This window comes from Agelaius phoeniceus, chromosome 7 (genome assembly GCF_051311805.1).
Source record: "Agelaius phoeniceus isolate bAgePho1 chromosome 7, bAgePho1.hap1, whole genome shotgun sequence".
NCBI lineage: Eukaryota > Metazoa > Chordata > Aves > Passeriformes > Icteridae > Agelaius > Agelaius phoeniceus.
The window spans coordinates 30935170-30958587 of NC_135271.1; the positions used below are offsets into that span (position 1 = coordinate 30935170).

A 23418-nucleotide genomic window follows, 5' to 3' on the forward strand; every position below is an offset into this window, starting at 1 on the left:
ACAGAATAGTTTATCACCAAATAGTTTGTTTTATTTGAGACAGAAATATTAGCTTCATTAGCCTATTTTCCTGGAAATTAAAAAGTCCTTTCTGGTTGGTTCTTCAGTAAGGAAAACCCAGACTTTCAGAAAGATAGGGAAGAAGAAGGAAGTTGAGTGCATAGTTTGATTGGTTTGGTTTTGGTCTGGGTTGGTTTTTTTCCCTAAAGGAAGCAAGAGAAGAGCTCAGTTAAAAGGAAATACATGTGGATGCAGATATGTATCTTCATGTTGGTGAATGGAGAAAAGTAGTTATGTGGCCTCATTTTTAAGAGACTGCTTAAGGGTTTAAAAATCTGAGTTTAGTAATTTTCTGTAGTCTGTTCTACATTTGATATTTTAAAGCTTTTCTTCTACCTGCCAGTAAATGTGTATTCTAGAACGACAAGAGCTATCATACTCAATTGTTACGAAGTTAAATTATTGGAGCATCAACATAGTGGGTGGGATAAAACCATATTTAGGATATTCCAAATTGAAAGAAACAGTTACTTAAGGACTTCAAGGATTGCATTGCAGTGCTGTTAAGCAGTGGTTTCTATACTTGGATTGGTTACTATGCTTAAAATCTGGTTTGATACCTTTAAAGGAATCTTGATGAAAAAACAGATAAGGGAACAAGGGCATAAAAATCGCCCTGCTTTCCAGGCTGCTTTTCCTGCTATTGAAAATGTGTACACTGCCTCTCTGCCTCCTTTTTTGCCCCTTGCCCTTTTAGCTGGCTATTAGTTAGAATTACTGTTCTAAAGGATGCTACTGCCATTGAGGAAGACTACATGGCACCAATATTATCAACGTTAATGTGAAGTTTTCCTAAAAATACACTGCAGAGAACTCTCATACTGTGTGTGTTACCATAAAATCTGAGTGCCTACTAGGAGCACATCAGGAAATTCAATTTACATTTGGGCTATTGTTAAACTGTCTTTTTCTATTCAACAGATAGGTCTCTGTGTTGAAGTATTTTGCTCTGGCATTAAAAGCTATATGCATATAAATGCATTAAAGAAACCAGACCAAACCAGTTTGGCTTTCACTTAAGTGAAAGGTGGTTTGTGCTGGCCTTGAATTCAGGAGAAGGGGGCCTCAATCTAATCTGGAGAGTTGTTCTAAGAAGAATTTGGCTTCTGCATAATGAACTTTATCTTCATTGTAGAAAGCTGACAATGTGTGAAGCTGTTGATCTTTCTTCATTTCAAAGCTGTAATTGATGGCCAGATAATAAGAGTCAATTCAGGGTAATAAGAGAGTCAAAGATAATACTGAGTTGTGGAGCTTGATTCCATATTTAGTGGAAAAGAAAAATAGTCTGATCTGTCAACCCTTTGTGTTTGGATCTGCAATGCTGTTCTGTGTAGTCTACCAGTGTTCAAGATAGAGGTTGTAGTACAAGAGTATCACAAAAGATGCAATTTTAGAAGGTGAATAATTGCAGCAGCACCTCTCTGCTAAACTTTTTCTCCTAAAGTATCAATTTCATTGAGGCCTGAGCAAGTACTTGGTTTAATAAGTGAATCATTTGCAAGTGTTCATGTATTTGGGGATGTAGAGCCTTGGGATACAAGTGTAGTTGCACTTCACTGTTTTTTGGTCACTGGTTCTGAAGTGTTCTAACTACCATGGAGAATCCTCTGAGGCTTTACATCTGTTTTGCTAAGGTAGAGTACTGTATAATAGATTATACCAAATGCCATGAAAAAGCTTGCAGATTGCTTCTCTGACTTAGAACTTTGATTTTTGACATACCCCATTGCTTAAGAAATTCTCAGAGGAATTTGGAGGTCTTTTTCCAAAAAAATTCCTTCTAAAAACATCCTTTTCAGGACAAGGTATCTGTATATATTATATTAGTTTTTAGAGAAGAGGCTATCTGATAAAATAATGTGGAGGATACCACCATTTCCCAAAAATACAAAAGTGAGAAAATATTGGTAATTAAAAAAAACAAAAAAAAAACTATCAGAAGAAGCATTCGGAATCTGTAGTGTTTACAAGAAATAAAGAAATGTAGTTTTTTAGGACTCTTCCATGAATTTCAGATGGCCCTTCAGGTTTTCTTTGGAAGACAGTACAAATTTGAATGGCAGTGGGTGGTAGCAATGCCACCTTTCCTTCAGCATCATGGTAAATATGCTGTAAGTACTTGTGTAATGTGACTGGATGTCCCTTGAGTTAGTGAGTTGGCCTTCAGGTGTAGGAAGGTGTAGGACATTAGTTCAAATAAGAAGTCTGGGTATATTTTCAGGACTGTAAGTTATGTCAGTCTTGTTGATAGCAAGACATTCTGTGAGCAGGAGAGTTTATAAAGTCTAATGCTTAAAAAAAGTTATATGTCCCTTAAATTTAATATGTCATTTTTGTAATTTAAAAAAAAATTGTCTCTCACATGAAAATTGTCCTTCACATTTTAAAACTGCCAGTACCTTTAAAACTGCCTTTTTAAAAATCTTTAAAAGTAGATAACTTGTGCTGAGAACTGAAGTTACAGAGCTGCTTGTTCTTGATAAAACAGCTGTGGATTTGGATGTGGATGGTGTATTTAAATTACAACATGAATGAGGAAGGCAGTTCTTGGGATCCTTCCTGGGATTTCTCTCTGAGGAAATAAGGTTTGAGTCCAGCTTTTCTGTCTTGTCCTTTAAATCACAAAGATAGCAGAGCGCATGTTGCTTTTCGGTTTTGAATATTTAACAATAACAAAGCCCAAACCAAAATAACCCCCCTAACATAATAGCAAAAAAACACTTCAGCAGAAGTAGTGAAGAGAATGCAGTGCATTTATTAGTGTGTGTAGGCTCCAAAATTTGAGCAGAAAAAGAAAGTGTTGTATTTTATCTGTGCTGTGGGTTGTCCCTTTGCATGCTACATCACCATTCTGACTGGTGAGTTAACCCAGGGGTACTGATCTCTTTAGTGCATTAGTATCTAAACACAGCACATGAGACCTGTAGTACTTCAGATGAGCCTTAGCTATCCACAGTGATTATTGCTTTCCCACATTTCATAAAATAAACAATGTAAGGTATGGTAGTATCTATTTCTGTAATGTACACATGGTTTTGTAATTGCTGGAGTTACATCAGTAATTTTAAGTGATCACTGAACTTTTGAGGGCAGTGACTATCAAATAGGCTAATAAATCAAAATATTGCTAGACCTGCTGCATTGAATGGTTTACTTTGCTAAAGTAAAATGCTTTTTTTTCAGAGTGACATACACTTAGAAACTTCTATTGTTATAAAGCAAAATAGTAATAATTTAAACTTTTCTGACAAATCTGTTGTGATTAATTCCTTATGCTTTTTCAGAGCAATACTTTCCCATTAAGGTATGGATTATATCCATACATACTGGGAAAGATATGCTGAACATATCTGCTAAAAAAAAATATCCTTACTGCACAGTCCATTAATGTAAGAAATATTTTTTATGCATATAAGAAGTGTTCAATTTGTTGTAGAAATGCTTGAAAGCAGTACACAAGCACAATTTAGGGAACAAGAGTTTAAAGAGGATTCCTGATTGTTCTGCACTCAGCATACATGTATATACACAAACAGTTTTAAACCCAGGGAGTTTGCAATCCAAAGGATGTAGAAATTTGAGACATTTTTACTAGGCAAGTTCAGTAGCAGTGTTACAGCTGCAGAGAAGGCAGCTGCAGTTTCAAACTGTCATTCCCCTGCCTTGTTGGAGAAGAGTCTCCAGCTCTGTATATGGCTGCACTTGGGTGTAGTAACAAAATGTGGTGTCTCCAACCTGCCACTCACAGTTTGATTTTTCAAAAGATTCTGCCACAAACATTTCCTGAATGTTTCCTTCCCAGCTGTTTATGTCTTGGTGTGATTTTCTTCCATTGGAGGAGGTCTGTTAGCAGTTCCCATGGTAAAGGAGCTTGCTACACCTCACTTCTATCATCTGCCTTCCTACAGGAGCAAGGGCAACTGGAATTAGCCAAATAGCAGAAGCAGTGCTTTCCCAGCCAGAGGGGTTAGGTCATGGCCAAAATGTCAGAAAGGTCTGTCTAGGGCTTGGATGCTGAAGATTTTGAGATACCCAAGAGTCCCATAAGAAAGTGTCATTTGACTTATTAATAGCAAGGGGGAAGCTACATTGATGCATTGGTTAGAATGTTAAGCTGATGGGTTGAGGTTTATAGCACCAGTTAAACTTTGAAAACTACAAAAACAGAGTTTCAAAAGCTTTTTTTCATGGCACCGTTCTTTGGTGAACTGCTGTGTTGTCCTGTGGGACTGAAAAGCACCAGCTTGTTGTGTCTTAGTTGGAAAAAATTGAGGCTGTTTTACTATGTGGTACTTGAAGGATGTGCTATTACAATAGTGCATTAAGACTTCAACATGAAATATCTTATTTAAAATAAAGCAACTGAAATGTTTCCAATTGAAGATAAACTGAATGTTCAGGTAGATGAAAAGGTAAAAAACACAGAATGCATTTTGTGTAAATACAAAAGACTTATTTGTCTACATCATCTTTCAGACTCATTAAACAGCCATAAGTGATTTAAATACAAATTAGGAAGCTGCACATCATGTTGCAGCCTACTCATGTAGGCTGAGCTCATCAGAAACTCCTTTTGTTCCTCCATTTCCTTCTACCTTACTTTCCCTGCAGATGCCAGCAGCACTGCTTTAACTCCATTTACAGGGCTCTGTTGAAGCCATCACCTCTGCAAGGGTCTCTGTTATTCCTGGTTCCTTTTTCATTGCTGATCCTGCTCCTTTTTTCTCTGACTTTTGGACCTCCATGTAACACTGCATTCCTGTGCATGGGTTGAGGACTGCAATCTGCCTTCTGATTTTCCGTTTTTCCCCCTGTAATTCCTGCTTGTTGATCTTTGACACTGACAGTCTAGCATTTAAAAAACACAGAAAACAGGAGCACTGCAGAATATATTGCAGAATTGGGAGGCTTTATGCTGGAAACGACTTTGTTCCTGTCAGCTAGTTTTTAATCTATAAATAATTGCCGGGTTGGCGTACTGCATACTGCAGGCTATATGTCTCTTCCATGCCTCTAACAGGTTCTCATTTTCAACCAGAATTGACAAAGCTATTCTGATATGCAGAACTTGCCACAACATTTTTGTAATTCCTTGAGTGCTTTGGCTATTAGGTAACAGGTGGTGTGTCATTGTCAAGTTGAGGGTACAAATCCTTTGTTTGCGTAGGCCAGTGGTATGCTTGGCTTGTTTGTGAAATGTTCCACTGCAAATATTAGGAAATGTAACAAATTTATATATGTATTTTTTTAGGAGCAATGGATGAACTTCATAGCCTGGACCCAAGAAGACAAGAATTGTTAGAGGCAAGATTCACGGGAGTAGTAAGTGGCAGCACTGGGAGTACTGGAAGTTGCAGTGTTGGAGCTAAAGTAAGTCCTAAGAGCAGTCATTCAGATCTGCCATTTTGAAATACTGATTTATTTCAGACCATCTCATTTTCATACTGTTAATGTGATTTACTTGTAAAAGCACTGGGTTGGAAGAGGCTCTCAGAAAAATCCCTGTTGTCTGTTATTTTGCTTTGAGATAGGATTATTTATCTTGAACCTTTCTGTGACATGGATGTTGAATTGTTCTTAAAAACACTGAAGAATGAGCTTATACAGGCTCTTTTGTGGCTTTGCTGTAGTGCACATGTGATCAGAAATGAAAGATTTTCCCATTATTTAGTTGGAGTTGTCCCTGCTGCAGATGACCATCTACTTACAGAGTAGTAGTGTGTGACATCTGTTTCAATATTAAACTTTTTTGAAGATTAGTACATATAGATAAACAAAATATTTCAACATTTCTAGACATTATATCAGTTTCTCTTACTTTCATTCTAGAATTCCTGTCATTTAGTATCTAAGCCAGGATGCAACACTTTAGGAAGAACCTTATGAACACTGAATAATTACTTTCCATATGTTGTATATTTCCTTTGAGTTAATACATCTGCAAAATAATTTTGTCTTTGTTGCATATTCTGTTCAAGTTACTAACTTCAGCTTCCAAGACTGATTGCTGCAATACTGTTGCCTAGCCAGAGGTACTCCATTTTGTATTTGTGCATTGGAATGTTCTCCATCAAGTATAGTACTTAATAGACAGATATTAAAAAGGTGTCATACTAATATTTTAGGTGTGTTTCCCTCATGACTAAATTACTTCTGAATTCTGTTTCCAAACTGTTTGCAGTGCCCTCATGTTTTAAGTGCTTTACACAAACTTGTAGTATTTTTAGCTTCCTATGCTGTATTTTAGTTACCAGTATAGATTACAGAACCAAATACTTCGTGATAGAAGACATTGTTGGAATTTCTGAAGACATGTCATGTATCAATGGCTATGAACAAACTACACAGAATTGAAATTATTATATAGTGATCTTGCATCATAATTTGCTTTGGAGAGTGACGTGAAGGTAAATGTCACAAAACTGTAAAAAGATCACAAACTTGTTACTATCATTTAAAACAAGAAGTGAGTTAAATAGTCAGGGGAAGAAATGAGGTTGGATTGACACAGTGACATTGATGCACTGTCTAATTGTCTTCTCATTATAATTGCAAAATTGTATATTTGCCATATCTTATGCTTAAAATTAGAAAGAGACTAACACAATGATTCTGATCCATTTTGTTTATTTATTCCCTGGGTTGTCTAGTACTGCTGACTCCCCTAATTAATTAACTCATTTTAATAGCTCAGGTAGTGGCTTATAGTTCACATTACTATTTATCCTTTTTTATTACTAAATCTGTACTTCTAACTTCATTGAACTTTTACTTTTGATAGAGCTGTTTCGGTCCATTGCTTTGTTGCAAATTTTCCCTCATAATCTGTCTGCTGCTGTATGTGTAATACTTTTTTTTTTCAAGGCATTATCAGGTTTCTTGGGGTTCCTCCTCTTTAAAATTTGATTCCCTGTGAGTCACTGCTTACCATTTCCATAAATCTATTGAAGTCTTTTTCTTGTTGTCTGTTGTTCAGCTGATTTCAGCTGTTAGCCAAATTACATTCCACTTTCACATTCTCAGTTTGTTCATCCAAGTTAGCCAGAAAAAGAAATTTAAAACAACTAATTTCCTTTTTCACTCTGCCATGGAAAAACTACATTTCTTGTCCCTGATGCGTTCCAAGATTTGTATCTCATCCAGTTGGTTTCCAAATGGATATCTAGATGAAGTGCTGTTTTTTAATACTATCAAATGCTTTGATAAATGTTTGCAGAAGATTCTGTTACCACTGTTTCTTACAGGTGCAGATCCTCATCTAAGACACTGTTATTCTTGCCTTCTAGTCCTGTAATTTGTTACACCATCAGTAAAACCACAATTCCATCAGTTTTGTTTGTATTTCTTTGGTTTGTGACCATTCAGTGTATCCATGCAGATAATGTGAAGTGTAGTAGCTGATCTGGGCTGTGTTTGGAGAAAAATGCTTTTTAAAAAATATAGTCTGTAGTCTTGGTGGGGGATGTTCGGACAGGCTTATCTGATTCTTACTTTAAAAAACTGATAGAACATTTTTGATCTGATGTGCAGAGGTAACTGGGAAAATATGAGGTACAAATATAATATCCATTGGTCTGCCTTCACTTTGAAGGCCAAAATGAGAAAACTTCATTGTGTACAATCCCAAATCCCCATGTTCCAGATTCTAATTTTCCTAAGCTAGCAAGACAATACAGAGCTTGCAACTTTATTAGTTATTTTTTTAAATACTCTGGGTCATTATATACTTCTAGTAATTAAATTGAAATGGACTCTTATTTATTGGGAATACTCTTTTGAAAGGCTATCCTTACCATATGTGTTGCTGAAGAGTTTTGGAATTTCTGGGGGTAAAAAAGCCCATTATGTTCAAGCTTTTTCAGTAAGCAAGGTTGGAAGTACAAATGTAGGTTACTGATATTATTGTTGTATCAGACTTTGATGGCCAGATACTGACACAGGACAAGGAAGAACAAGATGCAGGCATTTGTGTATACTGGAGACTGCCCTGGGGGTGAAAACATACATGGAAACTTTGTGTGTTTAACTAACATTTCTCTGGACATCGTAATCCAGAGATGATTTAGTTATTCAGATGTCACAGATGAGTACTCTCCTGCAAACTGATACCAGGCTGGAATTTAATGCTCAGGAGCAAACTGCCTTGGAACTACTTCACTTCAAAGTGTTTGTTCTGCCTTCTTATATAGAAGAGACAGGTCCATCAGTATAAGAATTTTGGTGGGTTTTTCTAATAAAAAGACACTCAGCTGATGATGACTCATTAAAATGTCCTCGTGACATGCTGTGTTCAAAAGATCTCTGAATAAATCAGCCTTAGTAAATTTCTAAAAAAATATTGTAATTTGGGACTGTATCACTACTTGGGGTTGTTGCTGTTTTTTCTTCCCTGACTAATGTAAATTTATTGTGTTGGGGGAAATTTGTTTTAAGAATGTGGAATAGTACTGTTAATAGGTTCTAATTTTCTCCAAGACAAACTAGACTATTGCAAAGATTATTTTTTAAATCTATTTCATGACAGAAAATTAAAACCTGTTTTAATTTACACCTCTTTTTCTTCAAAAATTGAAAAATTCCAGTAGTGTCTAGAACTTTCCCAGTGGTTTTGAATATGCTAGGGTTTTACTTGGCTCAAAAGCAATGGAAATTCAAAACTTAGTGTGTCCTGTCAAAATATTCACCTGTCAAACTTCTTATCCCCCTTTTCAGTTACAAGTGCTCCATAGTTAATTTTTCCATGAGAGCATGAAATGACTGTTACTGGTTGTAACTGTGAGTGGTAACAGTGGATTATGTTTTATAATTCTGTGTATAATGTTGAGTATTTTATTTGTCTTGGTAGGCCTCAACAAATAACGAGAGTTCAAATCACAGCTTTGGAAGCTTGGGATCTTTAAGTGATAAAGAATCAGAGGTAAGTGTATGGGGCAGATCATTATTACCTCAGAATTTTAATGCTAACAAGTAATTTATTTTTATTTTTCTTTGATGCCTTATTTTGTATAGAAGCTTTTAAAGTAAAATGCAGACTACTCAGATAGGTAGGAAAGAGCATAAATTACTGGAAGACATTATGTCTTGGAAGAGGAACTGTGACTGGAAGAAGTGAGTTTCTTTGGATTTTTGGTCATGAAACTAGCTGCTGCTGCTTCTCTGTTATCTGTGTAGTCATGGTCTGAGGATGCATACAGCTTTTGGAGCTGAAAATGCTTATATAGTTTGCTGTCTTTTGTTTCATAAGTAAAAAGTGTTTCATCAGCACAAATAGCTTTGACTGATCTTTGGATGAATTCTTAAAAATACTCTAGAAACTAGTTTACTGTGTTTTCTTTCCAAATAGAGATTTGTGCCGAGGACAGACATCCTTAGTTGACGTCATCTTTATTTGTAAAAGCTGCAGTTGTCACTGCGTATTTTCTTACCTAAATCCAGTTTGTAATTCAAGAAAAGGATGCATGCTTTTATTAGGTTTAAATGTGCAGAGCTCAGACTTGCCTTGAGTAGAATATTTTCCTCTTAGTGATGAGCATTGCTATAGTTGCACTAATACTACAGCTCTTAGAATGTACCTATTTCGGGGGCAGTGAGTGTCTCTGACAGCTTTGCCTCTGTGTGTCACAGATTGCAGGATAAGATTATATCCTTTGTAAGCAAGAGTGGATTTCTGGCCTAGGCTAGGCCCTGTGTGACAGTGTGTCATGCTGGAGAGATGGTTATTTGGAATGTGCTCTTGGTGTTATTTTCACGTCAGAGCTTTCGTTTGGGGCCTAATTGTTCATTTGCTCAGTCTCTACTCTACTTTTTTACTGGGCTGTCAGCAAGTGAATTTAATTGGTTCCCAAAGCTGATACCTTATAAATAAAAGTTCTGTATGTGTGATTTGTTTTTCTTGTTGGAAAAAGCTCTGCTATGTTTTTTTTTCCCCTCACCTTTCCCAGCTGGATTATGCATCCAACTGCATAGACTATTTTCTTAACCAGAAGATTCTGTCTGCCTGTTGTTTTTATTCATGGCTTTTCCTAGAAATGCTCTGGGCAGTGATGCAGTTCTGATGTAGGTGTGGGAATGGGAATGTGCTGCAGTAGCCTGAAGGTTATGATGCATTATTGCCATTCCTTGACAGAAAACCATGTCTATGAGTAGTTGAGTGATCTCAGAACACTGACTATATGTGTAATAAGTTTTTGGTGTAGGAAAATATTATTTTACAGTTCTATACATGAGATACAGAGGCAAAGCTTTTCCAAGGCATGTGATTTGAAAGTCTCTGCACAGTGTTGTAACCTCAAGTCTTGCTTCTGAGTAAGGATAGTATTTTGTCTTAAATATTCTATGACTTGTATTCTAAAACAGAAATGCATATCTTTTTTGAAAATGTCCCTGCACAGAAGTCCACTGTGCTCCATTGCACAGTGAAAGATGAGTCTTACTGACATTGAGTAGCAAAATGCATTTTCTTGACTCTTTTTCAGAAGTTGTTAGTTGTAGTCACTCTATTATAATTGTAATAGCAAGTATGTTAATTTTTACAGTTCTTAAAGTTACATCTGATTACTTATATGCTAAAGTACCATAAAAAGTAAGCTGTAGATGTTAGTACTGCAAGCAGGTTGTGGGATTGCTTTGTTGTGTTGGTTTTTGTTTGTTTTAATAGCATGACCTTGAAGGTTTCATAGTAACAGTGATGGTAGTATATGGAAATCATAATGGAAATGATCATGATGGTAGGATATGGAAATCAGACTTGCTCACTGGGGAGGCAGTGCCATCATTTGATGTTGGAAGAGCACTGTTACATTACAGTAGGTCTTGGGAGAAAAAAAAAGTAGATATGCAAATCTCAGAATCATTGAAATTAATTTCTAGCAGGAGTGTCAATTTCTGATCAAACCCTGATGATGCATTCATGCCATTACTCTGTGCTTTCATCATGAAGTGGCACATTAAATCTGTGAATGTGAAGGGAAGACTCAGGGGAAGCACACTGAAATGGAGGGGAAAACTAGGATCAGGACCAAGATGTATGAGGCTCTGCTAGTATGCCAGGCTGTGTGTGACTTTAATATAACTTTACAATCTAGCATTGAGTAACCTTAAAAGTATTTTATCTTGCTTATGAAATAGTAAGATTTAAATTTAAATCTTGGCTATATGTAAATACTTTGGCAGCTACAGAAAGTAGCTTCAGTCTTCATTTATCAGGGAGATACTCCCCAGCCCCATTAGTCTTCAGTTTCTTGTAATTCAGAGGACTCCATTCATTAGGAAGGATTTTGGAGTACATTTTCTAGTGATTGATGTGTGCTGTACATTATCATGCGAATTTTGTGCTTAGAAAAGGGGAACATGACCTTGTTGAGTAACCTCATTAATAACCTCATTAGTGTGCTAGTACTTTCTGGTTTGGAAGGTTAAATTAAACACTGAAAGAAATCAGAAGAGCTTAAGGAAATAGACATTCATGAATTACTTAAGTTTTGAAACTATAAACCTCTTTAAATGGCTGGTTTTACAAGCCACAGCAGCTGGAAACTAGTTTTGGTGGGGGAAATCTTATGTGGTTTTTCATTAATTAGATTTTAAACTTTTTTTTTTTCTTGATATGGTAGGTAAAAATTAGTACATTAGAATGTAACTGCAGAATTGAAAGCTGGAAAACAAGAACAACATGAAAATGCTTGGTTAAGTAGTTTCAATTTAGTTCGTGGAAAGGTAGCTTAATGTTACCTATTTATCTGGCAAGAATTCCAAATTATTAAAGTTAAATTTCTAAGCTATGCTTTCTGCTTTTAGAATCAATAGTCTTGAGTTAACTCCATTTCCAGGAGTCTGTGTTACATACTTTGCTAATGTATGATAGCACTGTAGAAGATGCAGATGTCAGTTGGATGAGTTTATTTAAAGTAAAATATATTTAATTTAAACTTAATTTACAGCCTGCTAATACAACATTTATGGTTGTAAAACTTCCAAAGATATATTTATGAAGCTACACACAGGAGTCAAAACACATAAAAAAATACATGGTATAGGTAGGGAAGACCTTGTCCTGTTTGTTCTTTTATTAGTCTAATAATTTTCTAGGGATCACAGGTAGCTTAAAGTGGTTCTTGCCAACATAAATACTATTGGGTATTTGTAGTCAACTCATGTTTGAGCATATCCACACAAAAATTTTGGAAATGAAAGGTCCTTGAAATGATTTACTGATGGTTGAAATTTGAATGTTGATATAATTTGCTGTGTTAAGAAAGCATTCTTGGAGCACCAAGTGACAGATACAATAAAATTAGAAAATGATGGTATCATGAGAGAATGAAGCATCTTGTCACTGATCTCAAATTTAGTCTGAGCTATTAAGGAACTTTGGTTTACTGGTAAAATAGATCATGTAATGTCTCCTGTGCTTCCTCCAGTTATGTATGAGGCACCATGAAGAATGCACACACACAGAGCTGCAATATGCTGAACGAGAGCAGCTTTTATTATTTAAATTGGGGAGACTAACTGGTTTGAATCCTCAGATCAAAGAGGAGCAAATGTAATTTAGAGATGCTTCTGATCACAGCCCTTTCTTGCTATCTGTGTTGTACATGGTGATTGTAATTTCCAGGCAACTGTATAGAAAAATTTATTCCTGAAATATTAACATATCTGTATTTCTTCACTTACCATTGATACTTTTCTTTCTTTTCCTTGAGATAAAAGTGTATGGGGAGGATGACACTTTCTAAGTGGATAGATATTAACATTTTGAGGAATTTTTGCTCTCTACTTTTTCCTCTTTTACTTTCTTTTTAATTTTAGCAGATTCTAGAAATCTATATGGCTTTTATTAGTTTGGAAATACCTTTTACACTTACAAAAAAGTGTAACATTATTGGCTTCCTATTGAAGTACTGGAGCTTTGTGTTTATGCTACAGCAGTGTGTAGAAAACACCATCAAGAATCAGATTATTTCACTAAAGTATTTAGCTTTAAAACACCTGCACTAAAATAGAGAGATGTTGGTAAAATATAAACATAAATGAAACAAAAATGGGTGTTCATAAACCCTGGAATGAATGAAAAGGAGTAATTGCTTCAAAATTAATATGTGGAATTGCCTTTTGGGAAATAATTTAAGAATTACTTCTCACTTTCTTAAATACCTCTTCTAGCTTGTACCTGATTGACCAAAGATCATATTATCCAGTTCAACTATGATCTGAAATTGCATCCCTGCTGAATTGTGAAATCATGTTTTATGGATGAGGATTTAAATTTATTTCATAATAATACAGCAATAATACAAATAAATAGAGACTATGTTGCATCATGTTCTTTTTGTTGTTTGTAGACTCCAGAGAAGAAACAGTCAGAACCTTCCAGAGGAAGAAAAAGAAAAGCAGACACTCAGAGTGAAAGCAGCCAAGGTAAATTAAAATGTAAATTGACTAGGCAGTGATTGCATGTAATACAGTTTTGGCCGTTAGCCTTAAAAATTCTCTATTTTTGCTTACATAAGATGGCTGTTATGTTTTGGATGATAAGTTGTATATTCTTGTCACTCTCCCATTTGTCACTGGGAGGGATGGGCAAGGAAAACATGAACGGGACTGGAAATTACCCAAAAGAATCATGAGCTGCTGCATGTGTAACTCACAGCTATGATACAACTCTGTAATCTTTTTAAGAATTACAGCAACTCTCCTCATGCAAAATACCTTGTGGTTTGAATTTCTTTTCAGTAGATAAGGGGGAAAAAGGATTGCTGATTACAATATCTGGTGCTTGTTTTACAGGTATATATAAGAACTTAATTTTATTCTTCCTTTTTTGTGGAAGATGGTAGTAGTTTAGAGGGGTGGGGAAATCATGATGAGACTGATTTCTAATTTATTATTTACAAAGTTTTTGTCATTCCTCTCTTTTGTGTGACTTTTGGGTGAGAACTGGTGGAAATTTAACCTCAAGACAAAAATTCATCAGAAGGGGAGCAGAAATAGTTCTGATAACATCTGCATCAACTTTATTTTTCATTCTAACAGAGCTAGAAAATGTCACTTCAGATATAAAGCAATGGGCTCCATATCTGGAAGTCTTCATGATGCAGCGTGCTATTAGTAGAATAATCATGTTGTTTGATTAAAATTAATTTCTTCCAAAGTGTTACTTTGTAGTCACCTGCTTTGTTCAAAGAACCTGAATGAATTTTCCTATTTTCATTGTTCTAGTAGCTTATCCTTCCTCTTACTAATGAGTGTTGAAATTAGAGATGATGAAACTTTTTTGGCCTTTTTAATATAGAAAACATGATAATTATTTCTTATCACTGTTTTACTGTCAGCAGCAGTAAAACTGAGTAGTCTGCACTGCAATATTCTCAAGGAGCTGGCCTAAGAAACTGCAGGTTCTTGGAGTGGTACAGTACAGTTGAAGCACAGCAAAAACCTCCTATTGTATTGGAAAAAAGAAACAAGAAATCAATCTCTTGTGTATTGCATACCCAGGATATTGACTTCTTAATATGTAAATTAATCCATAAATGTTGAAGAAAAGGATTGTTTAAAACATAGAACTAATCGGAAGGTGGTATAAATTAGTGTAAATCTATTCATAATTGGCTGTGCCAAAATAATTTGACATATTTCTTCAGTGTAGAGCTCTGTAACATGACATCAAATAGATTTTTCTATACTGAAGAGGAATGCAGTCTGCCTCTTTTACCTGCATGAAAATTTGATAAAGTGATGTGAAAATTAAGCATGAGGACAGAAGTCACTAGCAGAATTACAGAGTAGGTAAAGAATTGCCTGGAGGGAAGTGTAGTAGCAATACATACACTGACTGGGTAACTACTGGAGAAGTTGGCTGTGGGCTGTTCTAGGTCTTGGAATTATTTTATCTAAATTTTTCTGTTAGAAGTCTTGACACAAAAAGGGCTGCCAAATGTTTCTGGTTTTTTATGTTACTTCTTAGTGACACAGCATTATGCAGCAGTGTCAGTACAGAGGTCTATTGAACTAGATAGAATTCGTCAGGGCTGAAACAATAAAAAACCTTGAAAATCTTTGCTAAAAAGTGGAAATCAAATTTATGGATCTATGGGTAATGACCTCCTAATATATTGCAAAAATTTCTTTCTATAAATAAAAAGCTCTGAACAATAGTCCATTTCCAAGATGTTTCTGAACAGGTTGTCTGACTTCTACAGGAGAAAAGCCCAGTCTTAAGATTTATGGATCATCTTTGGGCCAAACAGGAGAAAACATTTGTGCATTGGATAAGGTATAGGTGCAATCTCTGGAATTCCAGGTGTGGGTCAGGTCCTCCTGTTGAAGAAATACAATTCATGTTAGTTCTCCTGAAGTCTCAATCCATTCAATATAAATTCTAATCTCAATCTCTGGTGTTTTATTTCCCTAGTTAACACTGAGAGTTACCCAGTTCATTATCAGGTTAAGAGGACTGGAAATACTTGTCATTCTCTATGCCCTCACTGTTACTGGCACCTAGGAAAATCCTTGGGCAGAATATGTGGGCATAATAACTCACCCGGAGTACATATTGTTAGTAGATGTGGTCAATTTGATACTTAGAGACAGTCCTTGAAAAGGGGAGGGACTTAAAACTGAAGGTTTGATCTGTAGGATTAGAGATGAATTTCATGTTATCTTTAAGAGGTCTAGGATTTCTGTAAAGTCTGCTCTAAACTGGTTTAGGAATTGAAGGTGACTTAATATCTGATTTCTCAATGAATGGAATATGCAAGTCCCTTTGTTTTGGGAATCCCTTAATTACCTATATAGGGACATCAAGTATTACCACATCAAAGGAAACCAATTAACAAGTGATAAGATTTTACTATAATTATTTTATATGTAAAAATGTAAGACACCTCCACAAGTAATTTATTTAACCAATTCTAATGTACTACTGTATTTATTGCAGGAAAGAATATTGGGGGACGTGGTCACAAGATTAGTGACTATTTTGAGGTAAGAATTTTGTAAATTCTACTTTGGTTTTAAAATTTTCTTCTAAAATATCCTTTTAGCTGTTTTTGGATGCTACAACATTTTTGGTTATAATGGACAGACCTCTTGAGAGATTACTTCTCTTTTCTTTCTGTATGCTTCTGAGTATTAAACCTTGAAGTAGAGATGCAGTCATCTCTTGATGGAGACGAACTGAACTAAAATACAAAACCCATTATTTTTCACACTGTTCTTTAAGCAGCTAAAGGTTGCACTGATAAAAGTAATAGAATCTGATTTAAAATGTTGTCTAGAGACGAGCCATAGAACATAGTGTGTACTTTCAGTAGATGTATAATGCATTTTGAGAGGGCTGACTCATTGGGGGTGCCTGTGTGCTCTGCAGTACCAAGGTGGGAACGGCTCGAGCCCAGTGCGAGGCGTGCCTCCTGCAATCCGCTCTCCTCAGAACTCACATTCCGCTCCTTCTTCTGTAAGTCTGCAACTTCATAACTGCACCACATCGTTTTATAGCCTCAAAATAGCAACATTGCAAATAATCTGTATTCCAGGGGGGGAGTTTTCAAAGGAACCAGTCCTGGGGAAGAATTCGTTCTTCCACCAGGAAAAAAAGAAATTAAATTAAGTATTAAAACTAAATTTTCTATTAACACCAGGTCATTTTTTCTTAAACATCTGTTTAAATACAAGGTAGTTATGTAAAAGGTTGAATAAATGTTGAAATGTTGTAATGATGTCTATTCGTAGGCCTCACACAAAAAAGGGGAGTTTTTTTGTTACTTATAAGGAAACTTGGACCCCTAGCTTGGGACTTTAAAAGCTGAGGTTTTGATAAATTGTAATTTTTTTCAATAATTGATACCTTTCGCCTCTAAAATTCTCTTTGGTTGTGCTAATTCCTTTTTTTCCTTCTCATAAGCACAGTTTCAGTGCCCAGCATACCAACGTGCTAAATGGCTAAACAAATTTTGCCAGTTACAGAAAAGATTTGTTTTCTCTGAAGGTGGACCTCAGCTTTTATTCCATGTGCTTTCAACTTCAGGCATCCTCTTGGTCTTGCCAACAATATGAAGTGTAATACAGATTTTAGAATTCAGCTTGAAAAAGGTCTCATTCACACAAACTAGGTTCATTAACAGGATTTGCTTTCTGATTTGCACTAGCTTCCCCTCTCAGGTTCTCCCATGAGAACTAAACATTCCAAAAATAACTCTCATTATTCTTGAGTTGTGAAAACTCAGAATCAGAAAAATAAGTCTTTGTAAGACTAACATTACCTTATGTCAGTCTTGTATTGTCTTAAATCTTTCAGTCTGTTCCCCAAAAGTGACAATCTTAGTCTTCTCAGAGAATGTATTGCATCCTTCCTGAGCTGCAAGTGGTATGTAACACCATTCTGATAGCTCTCGATGCAGAGCTCCAAGTAGTAGCTTTTTTTTGTGTACAAAAATACCTTATTTCTATGTTTCTTTGAGATGTTCCTGCCAAGAGTTGTACCAAGGCTATGCTCATAATTAAATACTACAGCTGTATCTAAAATTCTTTGCTTTCATGCTTTTCAGGTTCGACAGAATAGTCCTTCTCCTACTTCATTAGCTTTCGGGGACCACCCTCTCACACAACCAAAGCAGTTATCTATTAAAATTACTCAGGTAACTTTTTGCATAGATCACTTGACATTGCAGGAAAAAAAAAGTAGTTATGTTTATTTCTTTGTCATTTAACTTCTTATAAACTCTTAAAGACTTTGAAAAGCTTTGCTTTTTAAAATTTCTGAAGCATTTTTCGGTTAAGTTCAGCAGCTCATAATTTAAATATCTCTGGTGAGTTTTGTATTCTGCACTTGCTCAGCTCCCAGCATGGCACTTCATGATTACATAGATGACCATGGCATTGGTAGGTTTTTGCTCAAGATTTTAGCTGTTGTGTGATTTTAGAAGTAGAAGCTGCTTTTTCAGGCAGTATTTGAATTGACAGCTGCCATTGTCATACTGCATTTAAAATCCGACATTGAAGAAGAAAAATGAGATGGATGAGATGGCAATCAAAATGATCAACGCAATTCTGACATGACTTTTAAAAGCTGAAATCAACTGTTTGATTCTCTCTGCCATTTCTGATGTGATCTGTTCTTCACATTAGTCAGAAAAAGGTTGCTTACCTGTTGACTGATACAGAGAAATTAATTAGTGGATGTTTACATTCTTTCCCCGTTTTTTATGCTTTTTTATGAACAGTAACTTCTCAGTTGGTGATGAAATCTTTTAATACTGTTAATGGTTTGTCCCAACTGTTCACAGTTGTCCTCATGAAGAGGGAAAGTGATTTTGAATAAGAACCTTTAATGACACTTCCAAACACCTGAAAATAAGATTTTTCTGGTCTTGTTGAATGTTTTAAAGTCATTTATTTTGCTGCCTATCAAGCGTAAAAAGAATAATGCTGTAGTTGTAAAAGGAAAGGATAAATATTTCAAAATGTTCTTTCTAGACTGATCTCACAATGCTGAAATTAGCTGCACTAGAAAGTAATAAAAATCAAGACTTGGAAAAGAAAGAAGGTCGTATAGATGACTTACTCAGGGTAAGTGTTGGACATGGGTAGCAGACTGAATATGAGGACAATTTTTTAGATTTTAAAATAATCACTTAAATAAAAAGGTATAACAAGTTTTTAATTTTTGTAATTTTTTTCTTAAATCTAAGAAGTCTACATAATGTAATGTATAAGTTTTTTTCAGCTTCTGTGCTACAACTTGTTAATGATTAAATATGTTTATAGACTTCTGAAGGTGCAAAGAAAGCCGATGCCATTTGCAAGCAGTTGATCAATTCCTTAAATTCATATTATAATTCACCTAACGGGTGGGTTTGGTTTTTTTGGTTCTAATTATGAATAGGCATTATCTGTGGAAAAACTGTTGGCATTTTCAGAATGGAGGTGATTGTGACAGAAACAAAATACAGGCAGTGAATAACTACTTTCAATGAGAAAACTATACTATACTCTAAGACTTGTTTTCAGAAAAAAAATCTTAATGTTTATGCTCTTGAAGGAAACACTGGAGAGGGGATATACAGAAATATGAAATATGAAACAAACCTGTATTTCACAATTTGTAGTCTGTTTAGTGTTTGTATGTATACATACATATGTACAATACATAAAAATATTAACCCATGTAATGATGTACTGTGAAATTGTGTATGTACATTGTTGTAACACGTTCAACAGTATGGAGTAGACAAGCCTAAACTATCTTTAACTTTTTTTTAAATCAAAATAATATTGTTGTGGGATTTTTAAGGTAATAAGCTAAATATAATTGGAACACAGGGAATTTGTTAAGCTTCCTACTCAGATAATTAAAACTTTTATAATTGTGAAATTTTTGCTTTCTTTTAAATTGGAGATGTTAGGATTCATGTGACTTGAGGATCATATATAAAGATCTGATGCTAAATTTTTTGGTTTGAATTTCTCAGCCCTCAGTGGAGAGGTGAACATGAGATTGGTACAGAATTTTTGTGTATTCTCATTATGCTGAATGCTTTGTAATACAGAATGCAGGACCATGTAAAGGAAATAAAAAAGAATCAAGGCATCCTTCTATAGATAGGGATATATCTGTGTAATGAAATTTTTATTTAGATAAATAGATATGTTTATGCATGTATAAGCATGCATAAACATCCTTACTTTAGTCATGTGAAATTAGATATATTTATTTTATGTGACAGCTGATTTTAAAACAGTGTTTCAATATATCTCTTCATATTATGTATATATTTATTAGGCTAATTGTGATCTCAGAAGACAAATAGATGAACAACAAAAACTACTTGAAAAATACAAAGAAAGGTTAAACAAATGTATTTCAATGAGCAAGAAGCTTCTAATTGAAAAGGTAAGTTTACTGCTCTTAAAATCTTCATGATAAAAGCTTGGAAATTGCTGTAAAACTCCATTATGATTCCTCCATTTTCACTTCAACTTTTTCACATTTGTCACTTGATTGAAACTTTGTATCCATGGTCTCTATCTGGCAATATTTTTATAAACCTGAATAAGCTAAATAAAACATTTAACCTTTTTCAGATTTTTGTGGAAAATGTACCTTTTTTAATTTAAGGATTTACCCATCGTAAGTAAAGCAAAATAGCAAATCATTAAAGTTATGAATTTAATGTATGGCATATTTTCTGGAAAAATTTTAAGATTACACTGGATAAAAGAATTTTTGAACATAATCTGTTGTGAAGAGGAGATGGATAATATCTCTTTGTGAGACACTTAAGTGGCTGTGGTAATTTTTGATGTAGAATGATAAAATGCTGTGTTAGCTCAGAATTAATGGAAAAAAAGGAAATGAAGATGACTGCCTTCATACTACCATTAATGAAAGAATCACTTTTTAAAAATTTCACACCAATTATACTTAAACTAGTAGCAATTTATTAGGCAACAAGGATACCTTGTTTCTCTCCCTCTTCTTTAAAATAGCCTATTTTTAAAAAATCTTGAAAAGTTAATAGGAAATCATGTTATTAGAAATACAGGTACAAAAAAATTTAAGACAAACAGCCCCAGTGCCTTCCCTAGTGCTAGCTGCTGGATCCTGCTGTCATACACAATGGCACAAAGTGAGCCATTGGAGGATTCAGGAGTTTTCTCACTAGCATGTCATAAATAAATTATTGCAGATCTTTTTAAGTTCCAGCATGAGGGGAATGCAGGGGAAAGATGCATCAGATCTGTTTGGCATGATAGTAAGTGCATACCTTCTGACTGAGAATCCCACAAGGGATGTTTCCTGTGAAAAGCTCTTCTTCAGCCTAGAATTCTGTTTGTAAAAACAGCCTTAATTCTGACAACCTCTCACTTTTTGTGTGTATGATTTTGGGCCATAGACATTTGTTATGAAGCAAGCATTTGTAGCAATCAAAGAGGTTTCCTTGCATTAGGTGTTCACAGTGCTCTTTCTTTGAGGGAGAGCAGGCAGACTCAGTTGGTTGTCACATCCCAAGGGTGCTTGTGGTGGCAGTGCTGGTTCTGAGAAGGGAATCTGCTTTATTTCTGCAAGTGGATATCTGAGTGCAGTCAAGGCTGCCCACAGTGCAGTGCCACACAGAGGTCCCTGCCCCAGGTCACTTGGTACCAGTACTAATGTAGATGCTCTGGCAAGGAATTTCCAGGCCAAGTATAGGAAGTGCTTTCTTTATCATACCTGAGTCAGTTATTTGTTGTAGTAGACATGTACAGATAGAATCTTAATTATATCCTCTATGATGCTGATACTCTAAATAAAGTGCTTTTTTAATGAGGAAGAGCAGCAAACTTTTTAGGGAAACAGAGCCAAACTCGGGGGGGGTTTGGTACATAAATTGTCCTCTAATACTGGTTCTGGCAACTGCAGCTTGAGTTCTCTAGAAATTTGAATAAATGGGGTAAATACTACAACATATTTTTGTTGACACTCCTCTTATCCTTGCCTTAAAAAGCTGTTGGAGGAGAAAAAAAAAACAAACCCTGAGTGTTTTATTGTCTTTTTGAACATTTTAGTGTTACTAAATACGAAATTTTTTTGTTGTTTTCTTAGAGCACACAGGAGAAGCTGGCAAGCAGAGAGAAGAGCATGCAAGACAGATTACGCCTGGGGCATTTTACAACAGTTCGTCATGGTGCTTCATTTACTGAACAGTGGACAGATGGCTTTGCTTTTCAAAATCTTGTGAAGTTAGTCAATGCTATGTTCTTAAAGTTCTCACTAATTGTTACTTCCCTCTAGTGGACTTTTTTATTACTAATATTCTAGGATTGAAGCAGCTTTTCATATGTTGTATTTGCTTTGCCTTTTGAAGACTGAGAATAGAGTATAGAACTCCATTAATCAGGTGAGGGAATGCTAAGGTTGTCTCTCTTTAAAAAACAGTTTGGCTCCACTTTGTTTTAACTATCTTTACAAAAGCCTGAATGTTGTAAATAAGCAGCACATAGTTATTCAACTCAACTGATAGAATTATAAAGGTAAATCAGTGATTTTTCAGGAAGCTGACCAAGTATGCCTGGTGGTCACTGGGACAGATGAGGTCTGTGAAGTTCTCACTGGTCACATAGGTGCTACCTGCACATCCTCATGGCATCAGCTTTCTCTGGCATCCAGCTCCTTAGTGCTGTGAAGGAGCAGTGACAAATCTGGCAGCCTCAGATGGGATTTAGTGCAAGTGGATGGGGGAGAGCAACCACCTGGAAAAGAGCTGCCATAGCAGGTATTTCAGCAGAGATGGGGCCAAGGAAAAGGGCTCTGCAAGACTCACAGAGATGGTGGTAAAATAATTATGCAGTGCTTCCAAAGGAGTTCTTTGGTAATGAGTCTGATTCATTGGAAGTACAGATCGATTTATAGATAGAAGAATACATATATTTTAAGAAGAAATTCACCAAGAGTTTTGTTATTGAAGGGCAGTATTTAGTCTTAGCATTATGGGATTGCCTGGGACACTGTTTTTCTAAACAGTCTTAAAAGCAGTCTATAGATGTGTTTTGCATAAAAGCTGTAATCGTTTGCCATACAACCAAACAGATGGTTTATTTGGGATAAGATGAGAGATCAAATTCAGTATTTGGCCTATAAAAATCAGGTGCTCTCTATTGATGCTGTCAAGGGAGTGTTTTTGATAGTATAAAATAAGATATCCACCAGCTAAGATAGGTAGTTTTTTTCTTTTTCTAATGCTGAAGTCATGCATAGCACTTTCAAAAACAAAACAACCAAAACAAAAAACCCCACAAAACCCCAAAACAACAACAAAAACCAAACAATCCCCCTGAAACCACCATATATTTAAAAAATAAATTGTGCCATAACTTTAGCAAAATTTTTCCACTTCATGAAGAACACTGGTGTTCATTCTCCTAGGAAACATTTTCACACGTTCAGTAAGTTTTTTAAAATTTCTAAATGCTTTATCAGTTAAAAAGATAGTTCTTGAAAAAATGCTAATTGATGAAACTTTAATAAAGCTTTTTTTGGGGTTTACAGGCAGCAAGAGTGGGTGAATCAACAAAGGGAAGACATTGAAAGGCAGAGAAAGCTCCTGGCCAAGCGAAAGCCTCCAACTACAAATAATTCTCAGGCACCATCTGCCAATTCTGAACCCAAGCAGAGGAAAAATAAAGCTGTGAATGGGGCAGAAAACGATCCCTTTGTTAGACCCAATTTACCACAGCTGTAAGTTTAACATTTCAATCAGTCTTTTACATAAATTCTGAGATATTGTCTGTGTGTTCTATTCAAATAACAGCATAAAAAGGCACTCGGTATATTCAGCAGCTATATTCTCACTAAGGACTTGCTGATGCTAGGGAAAT

At 35.4% G+C, this 23418-nt stretch overlaps 1 protein-coding gene across 4 annotated transcripts in view; it reads left to right on the forward strand.

Moving 5' to 3' along the window:
• TLK1 (tousled like kinase 1) overlaps positions 1 to 23418 on the forward strand; it is a 69246-nt gene that overhangs the window by 21558 nt on the left and 24270 nt on the right. For all 4 annotated transcript variants that reach the window (XM_077181414.1, XM_054636179.2, XM_077181415.1 and 1 more), the window contains exons 2-11: positions 5315 to 5433; positions 8909 to 8980; positions 13407 to 13482; positions 16001 to 16047; positions 16433 to 16519; positions 17610 to 17699; positions 18538 to 18630; positions 19844 to 19954; positions 21647 to 21783; positions 23090 to 23278. In XM_077181414.1, coding sequence (XP_077037529.1) covers positions 5320 to 5433; positions 8909 to 8980; positions 13407 to 13482; positions 16001 to 16047; positions 16433 to 16519; positions 17610 to 17699; positions 18538 to 18630; positions 19844 to 19954; positions 21647 to 21783; positions 23090 to 23278 — 1016 coding nt within the window. In that variant the 5' untranslated portion in view covers positions 5315 to 5319. The remainder of the gene's footprint in view (positions 1 to 5314; positions 5434 to 8908; positions 8981 to 13406; positions 13483 to 16000; positions 16048 to 16432; positions 16520 to 17609; positions 17700 to 18537; positions 18631 to 19843; positions 19955 to 21646; positions 21784 to 23089; positions 23279 to 23418) is intronic.